Consider the following 24,641-nt stretch of genomic DNA (forward strand, 5'->3'; position numbering starts at 1 on the left):
CAACAAGTGCAAAAAGACTCTCTTCTTACTGACTCGTAAACAAATAGATAATTTAGCAATGAGCTGTCTTAATAAAAAGCAAAGAAAATATACCCTTTTTAGCCTACACACCCATAATGATCCAGGAGTGTTTTAAATTCACGGGACCGAAAAGCTAAGTTAGTTAGCAGGAATGGGGAAGATTTCACTTGTTAAATATGTAAATGGTATCTATAAAACATACTGTTTAAAATACGAACACTATTTTGATAATAGGTAAACCTAAGATTGTTGCGAATAAATCTTCTGACAAATTACCAATATAAACGTTAAAAGAAAAAAAAAATAACGTAGGAATATTAAAGGTGCCGTGACAGAGTATCACTCTTCCTAGTTTATACTGTCAAGATGAATTTTATCAAACAACAAATCTATATAATTATCACAAGATAAAATATTCTGTAAAAATATGAAATAGCTATAAATTCATTTAAATCTTAATTTTGCTAACTAAATATAATGTAAAATATATTAATTTTATGTTTACGAATCCTGGTTGCAGACGACACGTCATGCAATAGTGCCGAGGAAAACAAAGTGTCAGTTTGCGTATGCAACAGTCATGGATGTCCACTATTATCTGTAAACCTTGAATAAGATACTTATTAAACGTAAGTTTTTGTAATTTTTATGTGATTTGGGCCATAAGTTTATGTTGGGATGCTAGAAATGGTATTTTGAAGGACCAAGTATGGAAAGGTTACGGTATAGGTGTGATGTAGTATAGGTTACACAAGCCTAGTTTACCCGCTAGACGAAACTAGGCTAGGCTAGACTTGTCAAAGGTAATACAAATTTCTTCTAGATGACAGAATTGGGGTATATGTATGAAGACGGCCTTGCCTCATAACTCCCATATTTTCGACCATATTACTAAATATATGGCAGTCAAATGGGTTTGCATCGTTAGGTAAGTAGGAAAGGAAACGGCTAGTAGGGTAGTTGTGAAGTTTAGGCTAGGTTGTGTAATATGCACGAGGGAGGTTCTGTCCGTCGTTATACAAAGCCATCACAAAATTGTCTGAAGGTAACGTAGGTGTACATATGAATCTGTATGGTCAGTTTAGGACGATAACATATGCGATGATGTTTAGTAGGAAATGGATCACAATAGGATTTATCTTGGGGGTGTATGTGTGATAGTGTCCACCTCCATGTATGATAACGGTTGATTAAGTATACGGCAGCATAAAGGGGATTGCGGGGGTCATTAGCCCCTTGTTAGGTATGTAGGTAAGGACACGGCTTGTAGGTTAGGTTAGGTTGGGAAGTTTAAGTTAGGTGGTGTCCATTTTTAATGCACACGGGAGGAACTGGCTGCTGATATACTGTACGAAGGCTCCTTATCCTGAAGTACGAGATGAGTTTTAGTGTTTCAACATAGAACAGTGTAGTATTGGTTAGGACGGAGCCTTTATTTAGGCGATTGGAACTTAGATGAATAAATAGATCATGGCAAATACTGTACACTATTTTGAATTCCATCTACTACTCTATTAACAAAATTACAGATTTTAATAAGAAATTCCCATTTTGCTCCTTTTATCATATTAGCACAGGCTTTAGGAGGCTCCTTCTACCCGGTAGTTCAGAAAAAAATTGATATGTGGTGCTTCTGTTGTAGGTTACTTGTCTGAATAGAATAAAAGGGTCAATGTTTTTCTGTATATTCTAAACCTCTTGGTTATGTGTTTTCAATATTGGAATATCCAATATAATTACAGCTGTTATTTTATTTATCATATTAGTAATGAAAGGTTATAATAGAAATGTGTATTTGATATATTTAGTTTAATAATGGAATATAGCAGTCAAGTCCATGTTCGAACAAAGTCTGAATCACAAAGATACAATGCACCCCTTTGTTAAATGCGTATTCGCCCCTTTGTGGTTTGTATAATTGAGCTAAGAGATAAATTAGATAAATAAGATAATGCCAAAATGGTTGTCCTTAGGGCTAATGCATGTTGAGAAACATGCTCTGCTTGTTAGGACATATGAACAATGAGAAAATGTTGATCATGGTTGATTGATGGATGAGGAGTTATCTGGTATCCTTGATCATAAGCAAAGCAAGCTACAGCAGAGCAGAAACAAATTAAGTAAGGAGATATTTGTAGTACAATGAACACGGCTACGAACGACGTCCAGAATTCCTGGCAAACAAAAGCTTGTGTTTTAACCATGTTTCATTACAGTATTATTACTGTACTGGGTATGGAGTACGGTAACTTGTTTTTTAAGATGATTAGTTTTTTATGTTGATGCTGGCAGAAACCACAAATTTTAAAAAAGTTGATTTAGATATCATGCAGTTACAGTAAAGAGTTTTGAATGTAATTAATGACGATCTTGGTGCACAACCATAGCTTTTCAATTATGTTAGTTGATCTACCATAACTCAAAATATTACCAATTTTGGTAGTGTGAAGGTACCTGCTGGTATATTTTAAGCTATTTGTATGGAATGCAACTACCCAGTCAAATTGTTATAAAAAATCCTATCCCATCGTTCCCTTGCTCTTAGCTATGTTTGCCTATAGAAGAACAAGTGCCAACTAGTTTTTTATGTAACTGTGATTGGTTACTTTGTTATTTAATATGAATGATATTGACTATAGACATAAAACCATTAGATATTTGTGTGATAGACTTTTGTATGTGTTTGAGTTTGCCTTTGTAGTTATGTTGCTAAATAGTCAATAAGTAGGCTAATTATGAGTATAGTACTGTATGCATTAGTTTTCCCAGTTTTTTTTACTTGGACTACTGAAGGCAAAGTTTGCTTTAGACATTAAGGAATGCTAAACAATATACAATAGCATAATTGCATACAGTATATGACTTACAGGGGAGTGTTTGGGGGGAGTGGGGGAAAGCAGCAGAGTAATTCACTTAGCTTACAATTATAAAAGACTAATTGTAAGTTTCATGTGAAATTTGTATGAGAGTTGAATTGCTAGAATTGTACTTGCAGCTTAAAGCAGGGCAGTGAGAATGAGAAAAGTCTTACATGTAACCACCATACCTCTTAGTTGTATAATGTAAATATACAATCCTTTTTTCAGAAATGTAGAACTTTGAAACTTGATCACTCAGAGAATTGATTATTTGCAGGGAGGTACCTCAAGTTACTATTTTTGTAATACACACACACACACACACACACACACACACATATATATATATATATATATATATATATATATATATATATATATATATATATATATATATATATATATATATATATTTACAGTATATATATATATATATATATATATATATATATATATATATATATATATATATATATATATATATATATATATATATATATATATTTATATATATATATTTATATATATATATTTATATATATATATATATATATATATATATATATATATATATATATATATATATTTATATATATACATATATACATATATGAATTACATAAGGTTAGGCTCAAAATAAATAGAAGATAGACAGCGATGATGAGAACGGAATATGCAATGGAAGATGAAATATCATTGGAAGGAGAAAGTATTTATGAAGAGAATCATTTTAATATTTAGGAACTATGATCTTTTATACAGGATCTTTAGAATTTGAGTTTAATGAAAGATTGAAATAAGCAAATCAGAGAATGGCTAGGTTAAGTAAAATTTGGAAATCAAATTGCTTGAAATTACATATAAAGGTCAGGCTATTTAAGTTTAGTGAGATTGGTGTTACTGTATGGTCATAAGTCGTGGTATGACAATGAAGCAATATCCAACAGATTTTGTAGATTTGAGAACAAAGCTTTAAGAAGAATATTGGGAGTAAAATGGCAGGACAGGATTAGAAATGAAACTATAAGAAAGATTACGTAAGTGCCATGGATGAGGTCATGATGAGGGGTAGATGGGAGGGTTTGGGCATGGTCTTAGCACTCCCCAAGAGAGATTAGTTAACCAAACGTTTAACTGGGCTCCACAAGGCACTAGAAAAGGTGGAAGACCCAGGCCTACATGACTGAGGGCTATGAAGCGTGAAGTTGCAGATGATGAATGAAGAAGTATTTATTTAAAAGCTGGTGACCAATGATGTTTACCATGTTAGAAGTTAAATGGCTGGTTTCAGCTTTGCTGAAGACACACTCCTATTTTATATGTCACATGTGTGTAAATATAGCTTGGAAAAATACAATTTTCAATATTTAACTTAGCCGGTGATTATATAGCTGCAACTCTGTTGCTCGACAGACAACTCTACGGAAAAACTCGCCAGCGATCGCTACACAGGTTGCGGGTGTGCCCAACAGCGCCATCTGTCGACCAGATACCCAGCTCTCAATGTAAACAGAGACTCAATTTTCTCTCTGTCGAGGTGTCGACAAGACGTACTTTACTCGCTGTTGCTAAACTGGAGTTTTTCACATCTAATTGGTGAAGTACTATATTCTAGTTTTGAGCTTTCCCTGTGCAGGGTTTCTCTTCACATAAATCCTTGAACTCTTTTTGATAACGGATTCTTTGTTGATGACTTTTTGATCGTTTTTTGGAATTTCCCTTGACCAATTCAAAATGGCTGACCCTTCACAAGTCCCCAAATTTAGGAAATGCAATGCTAGGGACTGTTCTAGGCGTCTTCCGAAGGCTTCTATCGATCCTCACACTGTTTGTTCCAATTGTCGGGATAAAACCTGTCAATTGGAAGATCGGTGTGAGGAGTGCGTTGGCCTTTCGGAATTCGATTTTATCGAATTTCAAAAGTACACACGTAGGCTAGAGAGAGATAGAGTTAGGAGAAGTTCTTCTCGTTCTATTGATATATCCTCTCCTCATGCCCCACAACCTATTCCTTCCCCTGTAGTGGTTGCTCCTAACCCCCCTCCTGGCACTCAGGAACCATCGATGGCTGATATGATGCATGCCATCCAGGCTCTGGGTGAGAGAGTTGAATCCCTTGCTAGTGACCGTAATCAGCTCATGGCGGATGTGAAGGAGCTTAAGTGCCAAAGTGCAGTGGGAAGTGCTAAAGTGCCAAGTGATAGTGTTGTGGATAGTGTTGCGCTTGAGGGTTTGTCTGTTCGTGCCTGTCGTCCTCCTAGTCCGGGACCTCTTGCAAGCCCCCAAGTCCAGAGGAGAAGCAATGTCGTACGACGCATGGGTTCGAGAGGCTTTAATCAGCGAACAGACGTTCCCTCCGTGGTATCGGGCGTATCTACCCAAGATCGCTCCTACCTAACTAAGACGAGAGAGCCCATTTATACCTCGTCTCCTGAAGGTGTTTCTCGCAAGAAACTTTGGACCAAGGTCTCGCGACCGTTAAAACGTAAATCGGTCCCTTCAGCACAAGTCCAACGGCCCGGTTGTAGCCACTGGGTCAGTTCGGACTCGTTGCCGTCATCCGATGACTGCTCACCGCCTAAGAGAGGCAAAGCGGTACCGCTTCAGACTGTAACACCGTCTGTCGCCGCACCTGCTCCCGTAGACCCTAAGTGGTCTCTACTGCAAGACCTGCAGTCTAAACTTACGTCTCTGATGCAGGACTTTCGTGCGGAGAAGGTTGCTGCCGTACCAGCTAGTGCAGTACCTAGCCTACAACCCTCCACGCGATCGGTTGTGCGTTCTGTGGACGCTGAGGTAACCTTCTCACGCACTCCAGTTGAGAGAGTTCCTCCACCCATGCGTTCCAGTGTGATCTGCCAGCCGCATGTTGACGTTAAGCGACGCACGGAGGTTGCCGTTGACGTTCTGGATGTTCAACAACCGTCAGAGTTGCTTTGTTTTGACGCGGTGCGTCAACCTCCGCAACCCAGTGTGGTTTCCACTGCGCACCCACATCAGTCTAGACAGTCTGGAGTAGACGCTGTGCGTCCCCGCGCTGCCATGGTTGTTGCCAGCTCACAGACTGGGCAGCAGTTCCATGACGTTGCGTCCGGCTCAGTCACGCATGCACCAGTGCGACCGGACTCAGCGAACCAGCCGTTACCCACTCCGTTGCCGTTTCCTCATCAGTTGTCGGATGAGGAACGTTCTGATGATGATGTTGCTGCACTTATAGATGAACCACAATCAGAATTGGACGAGCCTGAAGTCTACTCAACCCTCTTTGGACTTTAGAAAAGTTTTGGCCATTTTCAAAGAGCTGTTTCCTGACCAGTTTGTTTCTGTGGCTCCTCGTTCTCCGCCTTCAGAGTTTGTGTTAGGCATGCCGTCTACCACACCTGCCTTTACTAGACTCGTCCTCGCACGCTCGTCCAAGAGAGCTTTGCGGGTGATAGGAGAATGGTTGCAGTCCAAGAAGAGTTTAGGGAAGACAGCCTTTGCTTTTCCCCCTGCTAGACTCTCTTCTAGATCGAGCGTCTGGTATGCCACGGGAGAAGTTCTCGGCTTGGGAGTTCCTGCCTCTGCCCAGGGCGACTTCTCAAGTCTTGTAGACTCTCCCCGCCGCCTTGCCATGAGACGCTCAAAGATATGTTGGTCATCTTCGGACCTGGACCACCTTTTGAAAGGAATCTTTAGGGCCTTCGAAGTTTTTAACTTCTTAGACTGGTGTCTAGGAGCCCTAAGCAGGAAGATCTCTTCGACAGATAAAGAGACTTCCTTGCTCATTATGTCCTGCATGGACAATGCCGTACGTGATGGGTCTAATGAGCTTGCTGCATCATTTGTGTCCGGAGTCCTAAAAAAGCGAGAAAATCTCTGCTCATTCCTTTCAGCTGGAGTTACACCGTGCCAGAGATCTGAGCTTCTCTTTGCTCCTCTCTCCAAGTGCCTTTTTCCAGAAGTCCTGATTAAGGAAATAGCCGCTTCGTTAGTGCAGAAGGACACTCACGATCTTGTTGCGTCCTCAGCTCGCAAAGCTCCCCCTTTGCCTACCTTGTCAGCTAGACCAAGGATGGACACTCCAGCGTCCCGTTTTATTCCGCCCTTTCGTGGCAGAGCCTCCAGCAGAGGAGGTGCTCGTGCCGAAGGGAAACGAGGGAAGAAAGGATCCAAGTCCTATAAGGGCAGAGTCTGACTGCCCGCATCTTCAGACAGCAGTGGGAGCCAGACTCAAGAACTTCTGGCAGACCTGGGAGAAGAGAGGCGCAGATGCACAATCTGTGAAGTTGCTCAGAGAGGGGTACAAGATCCCTTTTGTACGGAAACCCCCTCTAGCAACGTCTCCCATCGATCTCTCTCCCAGGTACAGAGAGGAAGACAAGAGACGAGCCTTGAAACGGGAAGTGTCTCTTTTACTAGAGAAGGGAGCGGTGGTCAAAGTCTCGGACCTTCAATCTCCGGGATTCTACAACCGCCTCTTCTTGGTTCCCAAGAAGACAGGAGGGTGGAGGCCGGTGCTAGACGTCAGTGCTCTGAATGTCTTTGTCACAAAGCAGACGTTCTCCATGGAGACCACAAAGTCAGTCTTAGCAGCGGTCAGAAGGGAAGACTGGATGGTCTCATTAGACCTAAGGGACGCCTACTTCCACGTCCCCATCCACCCGGACTCCCAACCTTTTCTGAGATTCGTTTTCGAAAAGGTGGTCTACCAGTTTCAAGCCCTGTGCTTTGGCCTAAGCACAGCTCCTCTTGTGTTTACGAGGCTGATGAGGAATGTAGCCAAATTCCTCCATTTATCGGACATCCGAGCCTCCCTTTATTTGGACGACTGGCTTCTCAGAGCCTCTTCCAGTCGTCGCTGTCTGAAGGATCTAAAGTGGACTCTAGATCTGACCAAGGAATTGGGTCTCCTTGTCAATATGGAAAAGTCACAACTGGTCCCATCCCAAACTATTGTGTATTTAGGGATGGAGATTCACAGTCTAGCTTTTCGGGCTTTTCCGTCGGCCCCCAGAATAAGCCAAGCCCAGTTATGCATCCAGAACATGCTGAAGAAGGAACACTGCTCAGTCAGGCAGTGGATGAGTCTGGTAGGGACGCTATCATCCCTGGAACAATTTGTGTCATTAGGAAGACTACACCTCCGTCCTCTTCAATACCGTCTAGCATTTCACTGGAAAAAGGACAAGACGCTAGAAGCGGTCTCGATCCCCATTTCCGAGAAGATGAAGTCTTGCCTGACTTGGTGGAAGGACAGTATCAACCTAAGAGAGGGTCTTCCCCTGGCTGTTCAGACTCCCAACCTCGTTCTCTTCTCGGACGCATCGGACGTAGGCTGGGGCGCGACATTAGACGGTCGGGAATGTTCGGGACTGTGGAACTCGAGTCAAAGGATCATGCATATCAACTGCAAGGAGCTGCTGGCAGTACATCTGGCCTTGAAAAGCTTCAGGTCTCTCCTTCGAGGCAAAGTGGTGGAAGTGAACTCGGACAACACCACTGCCTTGGCGTACATCTCCAAGCAAGGAGGGACCCACTCACTGACGTTGTACGAGATCGCAAGGGACCTGCTCATCTGGTCAAAAGGTCAAAACATATCACTAGTAACGAGGTTCATCCAAGGCAACTTGAATGTCATGGCAGATTGTCTCAGTCGGAAGGGGCAAGTAATTCCAACGGAATGGACCCTCCACAAGGATGTATGCAAGAGACTTTGGGCCACTTGGGGCCAACCAACCATAGATCTCTTTGCAACCTCGCTGACCAAGAGGCTCCCAATATATTGCTCACCAGTCCCAGACCCAGCAGCAATACATATAGATGCCTTTCTCCTAGATTGGTCACATCTAGATCTATACGCATTCCCACCATTCAAGATTGTCAACAAGGTACTGCAGAAGTTCGCCTCTCACGAAGGGACAAGGTTGACGCTAGTTGCTCCCCTCTGGCCTGCGAGAGAATGGTTCACCGAGGTACTTCGATGGCTAGTAGACGTTCCCAGAAGTCTTCCTCTAAGGGTGGACCTTCTACGTCAGCCACACGTAAAGAAGGTACACCAAAGCCTCCACGCTCTTCGTCTGACTGCCTTCAGACTATCGAAAGACTCTCGAGAGCTAGAGGCTTTTCGAAGGAGGCAGCCAGTGCGATTGCTAGAGCAAGGAGAGCATCCACCCTTAGAGTCTACCAATCGAAGTCGGAAATATTCCGAAACTGGTGCAAGTCAGTCTCTGTATCCTCGACCAGTACCTCTGTAGCTCAAATAGCTGACTTTCTCTTATACCTGAGAAAAGGACGATCCCTTTCAGCTCCCACTATCAAGGGCTACAGAAGCATGTTGGCATCGGTCTTCCGGCATAGAGGCTTAGATCTTTCCAACAATAAAGATCTTCAGGACCTCCTTAAGTCTTTTGAGACCACGAAGGAGCGTCGTTTGGTTACACCTGGTTGGAATTTAGACGTGGTACTAAGATTCCTCATGTCAGACAGGTTTGAGCCGCTACAATCAGCCTCCCTGAAAGATCTCACTTTAAAGACACTTTTCCTGGTATGCTTAGCCACAGCTAAAAGAGTCAGTGAGATTCATGCCTTCAGCAAGAACATCGGATTTTCGTCAGAAAAAGCTACATGTTCGCTACAACTTGGTTTTCTAGCCAAAAATGAGCTGCCTTCTCGACCTTGGCCGAAATCGTTCGATATTCCCAGCTTATCGAATATGGTAGGCAATGAACTAGAAAGAGTCTTATGCCCTGTGAGAGCTCTTAAGTTCTATTTAAAGCGAACTAAACCTTTACGAGGCCAATCTGAAGCTTTATGGTGTTCAGTTAAGAAACCATCTTTGCCTATGTCAAAGAATGCTTTATCCTACTTTATCAGACTGTTAATACGAGAAGCTCATTCCCATCTGAGTGAGGAAGACCAAGCATTACTGAAGGTGAGGACACACGAAGTTAGAGCTGTCGCAACTTCCGTGGCCTTTAAGCAAAATAGATCTCTGCGAAGTATAATGGACGCAACCTACTGGAGAAGCAAGTCAGTGTTTGCGTCTTTTTATCTAAAGGATGTCCAGTCTCTTTACGAGGACTGCTACACACTGGGACCATTCGTAGCAGCGAGTGCAGTAGTGGGTGAGGGCTCAACCACTACAATTCCCTAATTCCATACCCTTTTAATCTTTCTCTTGAAATGTTTTTATTGTTGTTTTTTTGGGTTGTCCGGAAGGCTAAGAAGCCTTTCGCATCCTGGTTGATTTGGCGGGTGGTCAAAGTCATTTCTTGAGAGCGCCTAGATTAGGGGTTTTGATGAGGTCCTGTTGTATGGGTTGCAACCCTTGATACTTCAGATCCTAGGGGTCGATCAGCATCCTAAGAGGATCGCGAGGCTCCGTAAGGAAGACGTACTTAAAAGGCAGAGTAATTGTTCAAGTCGACTTCCTTACCAGGTACCTATTTATTTTGTTTTTGTTATTTTGATAACTTCTAAAATGAAAAAAAAACTCTTAGCTCATAAAAGTGTAAACATATATTGCTGGTCTCTACCCACCCCCCTGGGTGTGAATCAGCTATATAATCACCGGCTAAGTTAAATATTGAAAAATGTTATTTTGATTATAAAATAAATTTTTGAATATACTTACCCGGTGATTATAAATTAAATGACCCTCCCTTCCTCCCCAATAGAGACGCAGTGGGACGAGGAGAAAATTGAGTCTTTGTTTACATTGAGAACTGGGTATCTGGTCGACAGATGGCGCTGTTGGGCACACCTGGAACCTGTGTAGCGATCGCTGGCGAGTTTTTACCGTAGAGTTGTCTGTCGAGCAAGAGAGTTGCAGCTATATAATCACCGGGTAAGTATATTCAAAAATTTATTTTATAATCAAAATAACATATTATTGTAAAAATCACCAATCCATACTTTTAGTATGCTAAAAGTAAACGAAATGTAGCTATGCTATTATTATATGAAATATTTTTAACTTTTTTTGCAGTCTTGCAAGATGTCAGAGAATCTACAGAATAACCCTTTTGCTGCCCTGTTCAGTTCTGTTAAGGAGGCTGAAGTTTTTATGAAGACAACTCAGCCTGATAAACCGGAGCACCAAGAAATTACAAGGTAATTTTCAGTACATCTGAAAAAGGACTTCTATTTAGCATAGTATTATAAACAAGTGTTAGATTAGTTGTATGATTATATTTCACTTATGCATGTTATGTTGCAATCTGATAGCCTATTGTTAAGGTTTGTTTTACAGTTTCAAATGTCATTAAGAACTTTATAAATACTGAACAGTATGCATATAGTAGACAAACTTAATTATTCCATAAATGCACAAAAGGTATAACTGGCTGAGTGTCAAATCTGCACAATAGATTAGATGCTGTAGCAAATAATTGTTTCATAAAAGGCCATCTTTTGTTTAATTACTTTATCAGGAAATACCATCATTTGTTTCTTTTCATGGAAATGTTAAATCAAAGACAACCTGTCTAATTGTAGGACTCCTCTAGATATTTTTCCCCATCTTTGAATAAGATTGTTTAACTTTTATAATTATGCTTTTCTTCATTGACCTCTAAGTTATATCATGTGCCACATTACTGAAAAATACTTATGCTGAGCGGTAATATTACAACTAAGGGTATCTGCACTATGGCTTTCCAGCCTTGAGATGAGTTCTCTTGCATGCAGCACTCTTTCTTTGTCTTATTTGTTGATTTTGAATAATGTTTATTGTTTATATAAGAGATTGATTATTTTAATTAATCTTCCCTAATAGTCTTATACAGTACATGCTTCAACTGTGAGCTTAATGATAAGAAATAGCAAATAATTAAGTTTTCCTTGGTATTTACACATCCTTACCACCAGATTTCTGAACTGTAATTATCATTTGCTTATAACCTTAATCACTTTTCTTCTTGTTGCCATCAGGTAACAAATGGTTAACAGGTCTAAGATAGTTAGTGATTAGATGAAAATTTGTTTAGAGCTACCATGTAAAATACCTTTGCTATTTTTTGTTTGTTTGCCAAAGTTTTCAGAAGTTATGTTATGCTTCTCTTATTGTCCTGAAGTGAGGTTTGTTTATGTACATATACAAACTTTTCATCCTTTAGAATAGGGAACATATTCTTTAGTGGAGATGGAACGGCTATTGAATTCGTTAGCGAAATAGTTAACGACATGTGGGGAGCGCTGGCGAGTAACCCTACCTCTCCACCTGTTAGAAAGCACTTCACTTTTGTCTTTAGCTGCAATGGTTAGGGACATACTGTTGTCCCCTTACCAGTGAATGCTTGCTGTACATGTGAATTATGGATGTGAAACAAGAAATTTGTAAGTACAGGAAAAAGGTGGGCGTTGCAACCAGATAATTGCTAAACCGGCTGTAGATCCACACTCAGGGCACGATTGTTCGCAATCTTTCCCATGTGCTGAGTGTAGGTTGTGGCCTCCTGTGTAGTGGTAGGCATATGCCTTAAAGGCAAGGAAGAGAGCTATGGCTTTTCCTGGGTCTATCTTAGCAATGCCCAAGAAGATACCGAAGAAGTCTTCCGCCTCTTCCATCCTCTCATTGGGTGTGTCTGCTATTGCCACTTCTGAGCGTGCACCCTTGGCCGAGTCTCCAGTGAGTATGCGTCAGGAACAGGGAGCCTTCAGTGCTTTGTCAGCAGGCTTTTCAGGTTCTGGTACCATGTGGGGTTCTCCCCGTGTTCACCGCACCCCATTGAAAGATTGAGGCTTTTCTCCCATTGCTGACAATGATTTTGATATAAGGAAGTCTTGACACTTGTTAGGTCTTTCAGGTAGGTCCTCTGTGACCTTGTTTGGGAAGCTGGTAGTTGAGGTTGCTTCATCCCCAGTGTCCCCTGTGCCAGTGTCTCTCATGGTGATACCAGTGGGGAAAAGCATGGTTGGTGTGTCCCCAGTATCAATGGCCCCAGTGATGTCCCCAGTAAGCAGGGCAGGGACTTAATCAACGCAAGCTGATGACTTGCGCCTACTGGGAATTCTTTGTTCATGTGTAATAATTACAAATTCCAATATCCATCGCGAATGGTTTTCACATGATTTCATGCTCCTCTTGGAGGACATCCCGCTAACCCATTCAGTGGTGGTGAAATTCCTTTGTGACAGTTACCACCTTCCTTTCATCAGCTCTCATTCTGTTACTCCTTTCCACCCTTTTGCCTGATACTGTACATCAATTAATCTACAGACTTCACAATCTTGAATGCCAAGCTAACCCTGGTGGCTCCCAAGTGGTCATATGATGTATTGTTTCTGGACTTGCTGATGTTCTTAGTTGCGGTACCAGTAGAACTGCCCCCAATGGCCCAACTTTCTCTATCAGCCTCATCTGCAGAAATTCCACAACTCAGTGGCCTCCTTATCACTTCATGGGTAGAGACTATCCAGGATCTCCTCCGATTGAAAGGCTTTTCATAAGGCACTGCACAGATGTCTAGATATTGCTGTAAAGTGAGCCAACTTCTGTGATTGGTGTTGTAGATGGGATACTTCTCCAGTTGGAGCCTCTCTATAATTAATTGCAGATTACCTTGTCTACCTTTCCTGTGACAAGCTCCTTTGTCTTTGCTGTAAAAGGTTATCGTTCAGCCCTAAGACAAGTTTCAAACTGAAAGGTCTGGATCTCTCCTCATTGTGGGAGTTGTCCATGCTTATGACAAGTGTTGCGTAGTCCTATCCTCCCAGAGAACTCTGACCCCCAGCTGGGGATGTTACGAAGGTTCTCAGCTCTTAAATGTGCACTGTATGAGCCATTAGGAAGCGCATCTGATAGGTGTTTGAAACTTAAGACTGTTTTCTTACTGTCTTTAAGCTCAGCAAAGAGAGTAGGCGAGTTGCATAGCATCACTAAAGCCATTAGTCAATCCAATGGATAGGAGAACATCCTGATAAACTTCATTTTGAGTTGCGGCTAAGACTCAAAACCCTGCCATCCACGACCCTAGGTTTGAGTCATCCATCTCGTCTCTTTTAGACGTGACTAGTGATTGGGATGTTCTACTGCTGTGTCTTGTGAGGGTGCTATGGCACTACTTTATGGGAATCCAGTGCTTCAGACCAGAGCATAAGAGGTTGTTTCCGAGCATCGGAAGAGTTAAGAAGCTGATCTCCATGAGCACAGTCTCTTTCTAGTTTTGTGAGACTATTAAGTGCATGTACTCTGCTTCTTGGGAACCCTAGAGTGGTCCATCTAAAGCACAAGCTTACAAAATCGCAAGAGAATCTGCCCCTGGCATAAGTGCTGAATGCAGGAGTTTGGGATGCTAGACAACCTTCACAGTTCACTACTTATGGCCACAAGTCCCTGGACACATTCTCTTTTGGGCTATGGTTGTTGCTTAACAGGTTGTGCAGTGATCTTGGCTCCCTCACAGGACAAGAAGCATCTCGTTTTAGATAACGGTTGCGACATAAGTCCACGAATGGAAGGTAAGAATGTCTGGCTTTTTTTCTTTCCTTTACATTTTATATGTATTGCAGTATCTCCCCCCTCCTTCTGTATGAGGGAAATGATGAATAGAATGTATGTCTACCCATTTCTCACATAATGTCTACCTTCAGATAGTCTTATCCGGAAGGATACAGATCCTTCCTAGACAATCCATTGTTCTTCCTAGACCGTCTGCTAGTCCCCAGTACAGTATATTCTTTTTAGACCATCCACGAGGCCCTAGTGGAGGCCTAGCCTAACACCTGTGACATTTCTATGTTCAGTTAATTAGGAACTTGACAGGAGTCAGTTTTGTTTCTTATTTTATAGAACCAAAGTACATTCACAATTCCTGGGCATTAAACCAGCCAGTTGGGTTACATGGAGTTCTGATCTTTAAGTACAGTATGAGTCTCTTATTAAAAGCCGAAGATTTGTATTATGTGTTGGAACAAATCACAAAATTTTTAATCAATTTGTATTTTTCTTAACCATACAAACCTGAGACTTTTAAGTTATACTGCTCTCCTCAATCACCAAAAAGGTCCTAGGTCACAGATCATAGTAAAGGTACCTCTTTAAGCTTAACAGCCATTCCAGGTTGGCTGAAGTCATACTCCTGTCAAAGGTCTTAGGTTTGTATGGATAGGAAAAATACAAATTTAATTTTTTTTTCAATAAGTCCTACCCAACATTCACTGTGTTATATATTTTGCAAGCACAGCTTTGTTAACAAATTAAGAAATTAGAGGACTGGTAGTGGGTGTGTATAATTAGCCCTCCTATTTTGTAAAATACTTTGAGTACTATTATTATACTTATGGCCGCTTTCTTGACTCCCTCACTGTATCAAGATTTCAGTATTGAATTTCATCTGATTGGGATACCTTTGTCAAAATTACTTTTTTCTATTACCATAAGCTAGCTTTGTAGAAAAATGATTTTCCATGCCTATTAATTCCTATATGTTATACACATTGTACTTAGAATAATTTGATTTCATCTTGGCAGAGACAACAATGAAGCTGTAACTCTTCTTTTGGAAAAATTACTACTCTTAACTACAAGAGAGATACCACACAAAAGTGTTCGTGTTCTTCTCAAAGATGGTGGACCGCTGAATGAAGAGACGTTCCCCTTACTGCTGTTTGATCGGCTATTGTTAGAATCTCCAGAAACTTGTTTAATTGGCAGCAGTCATGGAGATGCTGCTTCCGCAGAAGCTAGTCGAACACAAGTTATAGTGTATTTAAATGAAATCTACAGAAGATGCTTTGCTGAAAGAGATAGCCCTTTCTCATGTGTTATAGAAAAGGTTTGTTCTTTTTTTTTTTTCTAAATTTAATTTCTGATTTGAAGGTTAAAACTAATGGTTCCATCATCTTGCAGAGGGATAATATTTACATAAAACATAACTGAACTGATTGTGTCTTCATGTATTCCTTTATAATATGTTTTTTTTTTTCATGAGTCAGAGTTTATTTATGTACAAAAGATATTTACATCTTTTTGCTTTGCTAGTAGAATTTCTATGAATATTCATGTCTTTGTATGAAGGTACAAACATGTGATTTACTTGAGCCAAGATTTGAAACAATGTCACTTGATGGGATTTTGCTATTACTGTACAGTGTACATCTTGTGCATCAAAATTTATCATTTGATTATTTGAACTTCTCCTTCTTATATCTTTTATAACTTGTCAGCTCCTTTTTAGTGCACCACAGCTCAATCATAAGTAGTGATCATGTTCAATCAGGCCAAGGATTTTGCATTGTTACCATCTTCACATGACTGAATAAGACTGCTATTATCTAGCATGACCTGGGCTATTGTGCATGGGCAGCCCACAATCCATCTTCACATTGCTATGGTTTGATTATTTCTATAAGCCTTCCCTGATGTTTATATTACTTTGTGCTTCAAAGCTGATTTAATATTGACATTACCCCAAAAATCTTAGAATTTCCTGTTTTCTTTCCATCAAGGTGACATCTGGTGGGTAAGTGTAACTCAGATCAGTCTCTTTTTTTTTTTTTTTTTTTTTTTTTTTTTTTTTTTTTTTTTTTTTTTTTTTAAAGATTTTGGAAATCAGAGATTTTCTATTTTTCAAGTGTTCACTTGAAGTAACTTATCACCCTAGTCCGGTTTCTCAAGATTAGGAGCTGACAAGTGAAGTAAAATAATTCAACAAGGTGTTTACAAGGCACTCATTATCAACCAATATATAACTGTTATTATGATTACACCTTTTGATGGTGGTTATTTGCAATCTCTCCTGTCATTATTGAGTGTTTCCTATATGGTTTTTAATTTATTAAAGTATTAATTGGGGATATCTAATGGAATTGCCATGTATGTTGGTGAAAGTAATTCATTTATTTGTGAAGGTGTTTATTTTGTTTTCAGGAATGTTATTACTTGTCCTCTGAGAAGTTCTGTTGAGTTAATAGCTGATAGCTTTGAGTCTTCATACATAAATAAATTCATATTTTGTATACACCTTTACCAATATTCCTTTGCATTTAGTTCATGGAAATCCATAGATGACTGTGGATGAGTTTTATTTTTACGTATCTTTCACTATTTTCCAATACAATAACATAACTTCAAACCTTGGTGTTCAATATAATGTCCAGACCTGAAGTAGAGCTAGTTTTTAGGTATTCATGATTAACTGCATGTTAACTATAATAATGGCGTGAACATTTTACGGCTTAGGTAGAATAGAAAGAGAATTTTCTAAAATGATTTTGAATAAACTTTAGACTTCTTTTAGTTGCATTATGTCTCAAACGATAGGGAGCCCATTTCATTGTAGGTTTGAGACACGTGTGCTGCATTATTTTTACAACAGTTAGTAGTTCTTCACCTGCTAACTGTTGCTAAAGATACATGTTTGGTAAAGTTATCTGAATAAATTGGTTAAGATAAGTTTTAATGTTTATTGTTCTTGGTCCTCTCTAGATGTCTCCAAGACTTGAACATAAACAGTTGCCATATGTTATAGATCATTATTGTTAAATGATTAACACAAGTATAAGGAAATTTTCTCTTTCTGTTTCTGTTTATTGTTGAAAACATTTTCTTTCATAAAGCAATCTATAAAATTTTTCATTTTTTAACCTGGTCCTGAACTGTTAATTCTCCTTAAGTGTAAACAAAAGAGAATCTTAAATACAGGAGAATGAAATGTATTTTCTCTCTTGTAGTAATTTATAAAAGAAGAAATTTGCTTTACTCTATGACTGTTTGTTTTTGGAAGTAAAAACTTTAATTTGAATAATCTTCTCCTCCCCCATGCCTATGCAGTACTATATGCCTCAAGGTTGACACAGGTTTTTTACTTTGCACCCTATATTGCAGGGGCCGTGGACCCGATGGTATTGTTAAACCACTGGTGCACGATGTATAAGGAACTATACCTTCACCATTTACAAGGGTCTTTATAACTAAAAGCTCCAATGTGAGAATCCCTCTCAATCAACAACTTTAAAAATAGTCCAATTTGAATCTGGTTAACACATTGAATGAAATGTCTTATTTAAATTTATACATCAAAATCTTTTATTCATGTACAGTATAGTTAGGAAAAATACAAATTATCTCCAAATTTGTGATTTTTGGGGGGTCACTTTATCTTTCTTTATTGCACAAGCACCATTTTGATTCTATTTTAAACTAACAGGAATAAATCAACAAGAAATACCATATATTTCAGATATTCCCTGATAATCCCCAAATGTTTTAAAGAAAAAATGTATTATGAAGTAACAACACTATTATCGTGTATATACTGTAGTATGAAACTTTTTTCCAGCTCTCTCTCAATGTCTTTCAGCAACATGGCTCATGAAAAAATTATTCAGGATGATATTTTCCACAAAAAATGTCTTGGGTGTTTCAATTTTATTTTCCAAAATTTAATGTTACACTAACTTAAAGATCTTTTTTAAATACTAGTGCAATCATTACTGTAATTTTTTCTCTTTGAGTAAGTCATATTCTGAAATTGCATCTATTTCTTCCTATCCAGGTTAAACATTGTGTTATAGAGAACATAACAACAGCATTGGAGCAATCAGAACTGTATGCGGGACAGGTACCTAATCAGCAGTTGTTAGAGATCCTTCACAAAGGACTAGGAAAAGAAGCAGCCGAAGAAGATCTTGTCAGAAAACTTTTGGATGTTTTGGCAAATCAGCATCTCACTGTTCCAGATGCATTTATGCAACTCATTAAGGACCTCACCAAGGAGATGTCTCAGTGTTCTCTCATGCCTTATAATTATCAGGTTGTGGATGTCTTCGACTTTTACGCATCTGTACCGCTACTTGCCCCTCTCTTGACAAAACTTCCACAAGGTAAGTCATTGGGTATTTTTATGCACTGCAGCTTGATGTTCAGTGTTTGGTAGAAAGTAGCATTATGTCCCTTTGTGATAATTGTCACATGCAATGAAAAATTCCCATAGAAACTGCTGTTTTACCAGAAGTAAAAGTAATATATGTTAGTGGAGTGAACAGACCAGGATGATCCTGCTATTGTTGAGACTGAGAATTCATTCTCAAGTAGGGTAACATTCACAACACTTTAGTCAATGTTAACCCTCCATTCCTAAAGGGAAGAAGGGTCAAGGGCAGAAGTAAGCAGACTCATTTCACATCCAACTCTGTAAAAGTGAATTCAGACAAAAGGTTCAGGTGGCTTTCTAATGCCTTAATTAAATGTGCATTACAGTGAACCCTCGCTACTTCGCGGTTCGACCATCGCGGATTCACCACTTCGCGGGTTTTTTCCATAACCCATATATATATACATATCGCGGATTTTCCGGAAATTTCGAAAATACCGCAATATCTGAAGACCCCAAATACGATATTTCGTTACCTGTAATTCCATTAATACTGTAATTAGTAATATCTGCTCTTACTGATTGTTCATTGCATTACATATGACATATAATTAAGCACAGAAAGAAATAAAACACGAAAAGAGAATGTGATCATACGATAATTCAGTACTGTATACAGTACGTAGTAAAATTAAATCGAACATGAAACGCAAATCAGATGCAGTCATACCATATTAGAATGGTGTAAGGCTGCTGTTGGCTACTACTGTACATTACTACAAATGTAATGGAAGTGCTTCTTTTCCATGAATCTTTTGTATGTATACGTACGTAGTACTGCATCCAATAATATTCTTTGTTGCAAAAATCACATTTCGAATAAGCGTACGAGAGAGAGAGAGAGAGAGACACACACACACACATCCTACAACAAAAGCGTAAAATAGCGTAGGTAAAGCTATTATTATTATTATTGTTGTTGTTATTAAAATTATTATTGTTATTATTATTATTATTATTATTATTATTATTATCATTATTATTATTATTATTATTATTATTACAGTATCATTATTTATTATTATTACTGTACAGTATACTGTACGCAGGGTATCTTGTACTTTGAATTGGGTTGTGATTGGTTCAAGCGCTAATAGATGACGAATCAGAACCCAAGTTTTGTAATCTAGCCTCTGATTGGTGTTTTGACCGCTTCTCCAACCCGCAGCATCTCTTTCCGCGGTCACTTTGTCTCCCGCTGTATCGCTGTGTTGACGTTGTTAATTGTGAACTTTAATCTGTGCTGTGCGTGACTGTTTTAAGTTGAACTTTTTGTTGAACTTTCTGTTAAACCCTACTGTACAATGCCTCCCAAGCCTTCTGCTTCTACTAAGGCTGGTAGTGAGCCTAAACAGCACCGAAAGATGATGACAATTGCTGAGAAGGTGACGCTTCTCGATACTATGTTAAAAGACAGTAGAAGTTACGCGGCTGCAGACCTCGAAGACCTGACGAAATCGGGCAGTGAAGACAGTGAAACACAGGAAGAGATCCAAGAAAATGTCGAAGAAACGGTCTTAACATTAGAACGGCTTGCCAAGCTCTGCAAGCTTGCGAATGAGGTGAAAGAAATGTCGCAAGAGTGGGACGAGGATATGGTTCGTTCTGTACAATTCTGCACCAAGATCGATGAACACATGGCTCCCTACAGGATGCTCTTGCGAAAAAAGAAGCAGCGGCAGCAACTTCCGATCACAATGCCCTCAGAAGAAATTGAAGAAGTGTCTCAGGAAGAAGTTGAAGAGGTGTCCCAGGAAAAGACACCTCCGTCTGAAGAGACGTAAAATACTATTATTGGCTGCACAGTAGAAGACATCATCAGCTTCATCATCATCATTTCTACTGTGCAGCAAATTCATCGCCATCATCATTCAAGTTTTTCTTGAACTTCTTTCGTGGTGAGTACAGTAACAATCTTTATTTTTTACTTTAATATTCTAACATTTTAATATTTGTGCCTGTTTTATAGTTTAGTACTGTATGCATTAAGTTAAAGGGAAGGTTTTAAAAGCCTATCATATTTTTTTTGTTTAAAATTTACATTTACGTACGTAAAACTATCTCTCTCTCTCTCTCTCTCTCTCTCTCTCTCTCTCTCTCTCTCTCTCTCTCTCTCTCTCTCTCTCGTAAATTGTTTTCCTGCTTTGCTACGTACAGTATGTACTGTATGATTTTATATAGATACGGTAAATAATATTTGTAATAATATATTTTGTAAATGCTTTTACTGTAAATATCATTATTTATCACTTTCATCATGCGCGTTAAATGCCTTCTTTGTTCTGAGCGTGGTTGTTTACTGAGCGTACTTTATGACGCCGTCGTTTCAGGCGGCGTCATAAAGAAAAACATTTCATTTGGAAGTCCTAAGGAAAATTAAGTAAAACATTGGTAATAACAAAATCAACATACTGTATACATCAATATAATAGATGCAAAAACTAACCTATATATATATGTGTACACTAAATGAGTTTGTTTCTTCATTATGATCAGAGATAAATGTAAACAAAACATTGGTTGCCATTTTTTATCGTGCTTTTTAGCGTGTTTAGGAAACGCATGATATAAAATCGCCTTTAATATTTGTGCCTGTTTTAGTTTAGGGTACTGTAGTACAGTGGAACCTCTACATACGAATTTAATCCGTTCCAGAACCAACTTCGGATGTAGAAATTGTTCGGATGTAGAAACGAATTTTCCCATATGAATACATTGAAATAGGATTAATCCGTGGTTGAGCCCAAAAACCTATGATAACTTCTTAATAAACTACTACACATAACTTTCCCATGAGAATAATGAACACTAAATTAGATAATAGACATGTAAATAAGAAGAATAGACATGTAAATAAGAAGAATTAGCAAAAAATGATAAATAAGAAACGGGTTTTTAGCGTCACTTTACCTTAGAAACTCCAGCGCAGGTGTTGTTCGTCTTCGCTACGCAGAGAGGAGAGAGGAGACGGACGGACGGACGGCGAGGAGGTAGAGAGGTTAACTACGATAAACGTAACACTACGGTAACTTATTCTAACTTACACTAAGTGAACTTTAACATAACTTAGCTTATTTTTTTTTTTATTTTTATATTTTATATTTTTTTTTTACATTTTCTTTTTTTCTTTTTGATGATTACGTAATTTTAATCACTATCACTTACATTTAAAATTGACTGAATTTCTTTTGCTTCACTCTTTTCCGTTTTCTGTGTTTCACTTTCTTCCTCTTCACTCTTTGCCGTTTTCTTCGGTTCACTTACATCCTCTTCATCGCGAGTTCGCTTCGCAGTTTTTTAAAGAAAGCATCGATAGATAATTGCTTCGTACGGCTTTTCAGAATGTTTCGAAAGTGCGTTAGGCAAACATCATCGAATTGAGAAACTACACGACAAACCTGCAATTTCTTTGGATGGTATTTGTCGATGAAGTCGACCACGTCTTGATATTTTCCTAACACCTCTTTTATTTGCGCTGAACCTAACACATGTTCTACCTCCTCGCTCTCTTCCTCGTCATCACTCATGTGCTCCGACATAGCATGGAGTTCCTTGAGCTCATCCGTCGTCAGTTCGTCGTGATGTTCGGCGACGAGTTCCGTAACGTCATCTGCGTTGACCTCCAGACCCATGGACTTGCCAAGGGAGACTATTTCCTCTACGGCTTCCGCTGCACCGACCACGGGATCAGGTTCGGGGTCAAAACCCTCGAAATCTCGGGGAGAAACTGCATCAGGCCACAGCTTCTTCCATGCAGAATTGAGGGTCCGTCGAGTTAATCCCACCCAAGCCTGATCAATGATCTTTAAGCAGTGCACGATGTTGAAGTGGCCCCTCCAAAATTCACGCAAAGTTAAGTTGGTGCTTTGCGTGACATTAAAGCACTGCTTGAATAAGTGCTTGGTGTACAGCTTCTTAAAATTAGAGATGACTTGCTGGTCCATGGGCTGGAGGATAGAGGTGGTATTTGGTGGAAGATACAGCACCTTTATGAACTTGAATTCATCGAAGATATCATCTTCAAGTCCGGGGGGGTGAACGGGTGCATTGTCAAGGCATAGCAGGCACTTTAAAGGCAATTTCTGCTCATGAAGATACTTCTTTACAGAAGGACCGAAAACTTGGTTTACCCATTGCACAAAGAATTGCCTAGTGACCCAGGCCTTCGAGTTGGATCGCCAGAAAACATGAAGCTGATCCTTATTGACGTTGTCTGCTTTAAAGGCCCTAGGGTTCTCCGAATGGTAAACAAGTAAGGGCTTGACTTTAAAGTCCCCGCTAGCGTTGGCACATAGAGCAAGAGTCAACCGATCCTTCATTGGCTTATGCCCAGGCAATTTCTTCTCTTCAGCAGTGATGTAGGTTCGACTCGGCATCTTCTTCCAAAACAGCCCGGTTTCATCACAATTGAACACATGCTGCTCTACGTAGCCTTCTTCCTTTACGATATTTTCGAATTTTTTAACAAAGTTGCAGCCTTTGTGTCCGCACTAGCAGCCTCTCCGTGGCGAACAACTGAATGAATCCCGGACCGTTTCTTAAATTTCTCGAACCAGCCACGAGATGCCTTGAAATCATCTGAGGAAGGCTCGGTTGAACTCTCCCCAGCATCACCCCCAGAGCTCTCCTCCTTCAAGTCCGTAAAGATGGCGTGCGCCTTCTCGCAGATAACGGTTTCGGTGATGGTGTCGCCAACGATCTCTCTATCCTTAATCCACACTAGTAGAAGTCGTTCCATCTCTTCTATGATAGGGGTACGGCGTTTGGAAATTATAGTGATCACCTTAGAAGGTTTCACTGCTTTAATAGCTTCCTTCTGTTTAAGGATTGTCGAGATCGTCGACATATTACGGCCATACTGTTTAGCAAATTCACTCACGCGGATGCCACGCTCATGTTTTTCAATAATTTCCTGCTTAATTTCTATAGAAAGCATTTTCTTCTCCCTTTTCTCACCACTACCACTACCACTGCCAAAACTAAGCCTTTTTGGACCCATGATTTACGTAAATTATCGTTAATGGATGCACGTAAAAAATCATGATTAATTCACAGTTAATATCAGAACGCAAAGAGCACAACCGCAAGAAGCCGGCGAGAACAGAGGACTGACCCAAGCCGCGCTAATTGAGCGTCCCTCCGAGGTCGATGTGCTGCCTTCTATCGGCGGAAATAAAAAACACTTCAGGCGCTATGAGCACCGACTACGCGTACGAGTATTGTTTACTTCGGGTGTCGAAAAAAACATTCGGGTGTAGAGTCGGAACGTGTTCGAATTGTACTTCGCGTGTCGAAAAATTCGGATACAACCGGTACGACGAAAATTACTACTTCGTGTGTCGAAATAAAATTCGGGTGTAGAGTCAAAAATTTGCTCGAATTTTACTTTGGATGTTGGAAAATTCGGATGTAGATACGTTCGTGTGTAGAGGTTCCACTGTACATGCATTAAGTGTTCTGTACATTAAAGGGTAGTTTGTTAACAGTACTATGTACAAGGGAAGGTTTTAAAAGTCCGAATATACATGTTAAATAAATAGGTAAATATGGTGTCAATACTTCGCGGATTTTCACCTATCGCGGCCGGGTTTGGAACCTATCTACCGCGATAAACGAGGGTTCACTGTATATGAAATATGAAAATTTTTAATTTACATTTCAGGATGTACGTATTTGGTTGGAACAGGCGTAAACTTTCTTATTACTGATTGAATCCATTTTCTTTATGTTTATCTTTGTCTGAAATGCAATATAGTGAAGCTAGTTTTACAATTTATGAGATATTAGGATTTAGTGTTACCTTACCAGGAGTGAAGTCGGTTAGGAAGCAAACACATGGTTGAGACTTAGTCTTAGTGTAAGCTAAGGATGCAGCAGTTTAAGGATGGGTTGGAAGGGCTATAAA

At 39.7% G+C, this 24,641-nt stretch overlaps 1 protein-coding gene across 1 annotated transcript in view; it reads left to right on the forward strand.

Moving 5' to 3' along the window:
- Positions 1-502: 502 nt before the first annotated feature.
- Ube4A (Ubiquitination factor E4A) overlaps positions 503-24,641 on the forward strand; it is a 91,596-nt gene continuing 67,457 nt past the window's right edge. Inside the window, exons 1-4 of the mRNA XM_068351209.1 lie at positions 503-650; positions 10,849-10,973; positions 15,334-15,637; positions 18,359-18,686. Coding sequence (XP_068207310.1) covers positions 10,858-10,973; positions 15,334-15,637; positions 18,359-18,686 — 748 coding nt within the window. The 5' untranslated portion in view covers positions 503-650; positions 10,849-10,857. The remainder of the gene's footprint in view (positions 651-10,848; positions 10,974-15,333; positions 15,638-18,358; positions 18,687-24,641) is intronic.

The sequence above is a fragment of the Palaemon carinicauda genome, chromosome 27 (genome assembly GCF_036898095.1).
Source record: "Palaemon carinicauda isolate YSFRI2023 chromosome 27, ASM3689809v2, whole genome shotgun sequence".
NCBI classification, from domain to species: Eukaryota; Metazoa; Arthropoda; class Malacostraca; order Decapoda; family Palaemonidae; genus Palaemon; species Palaemon carinicauda.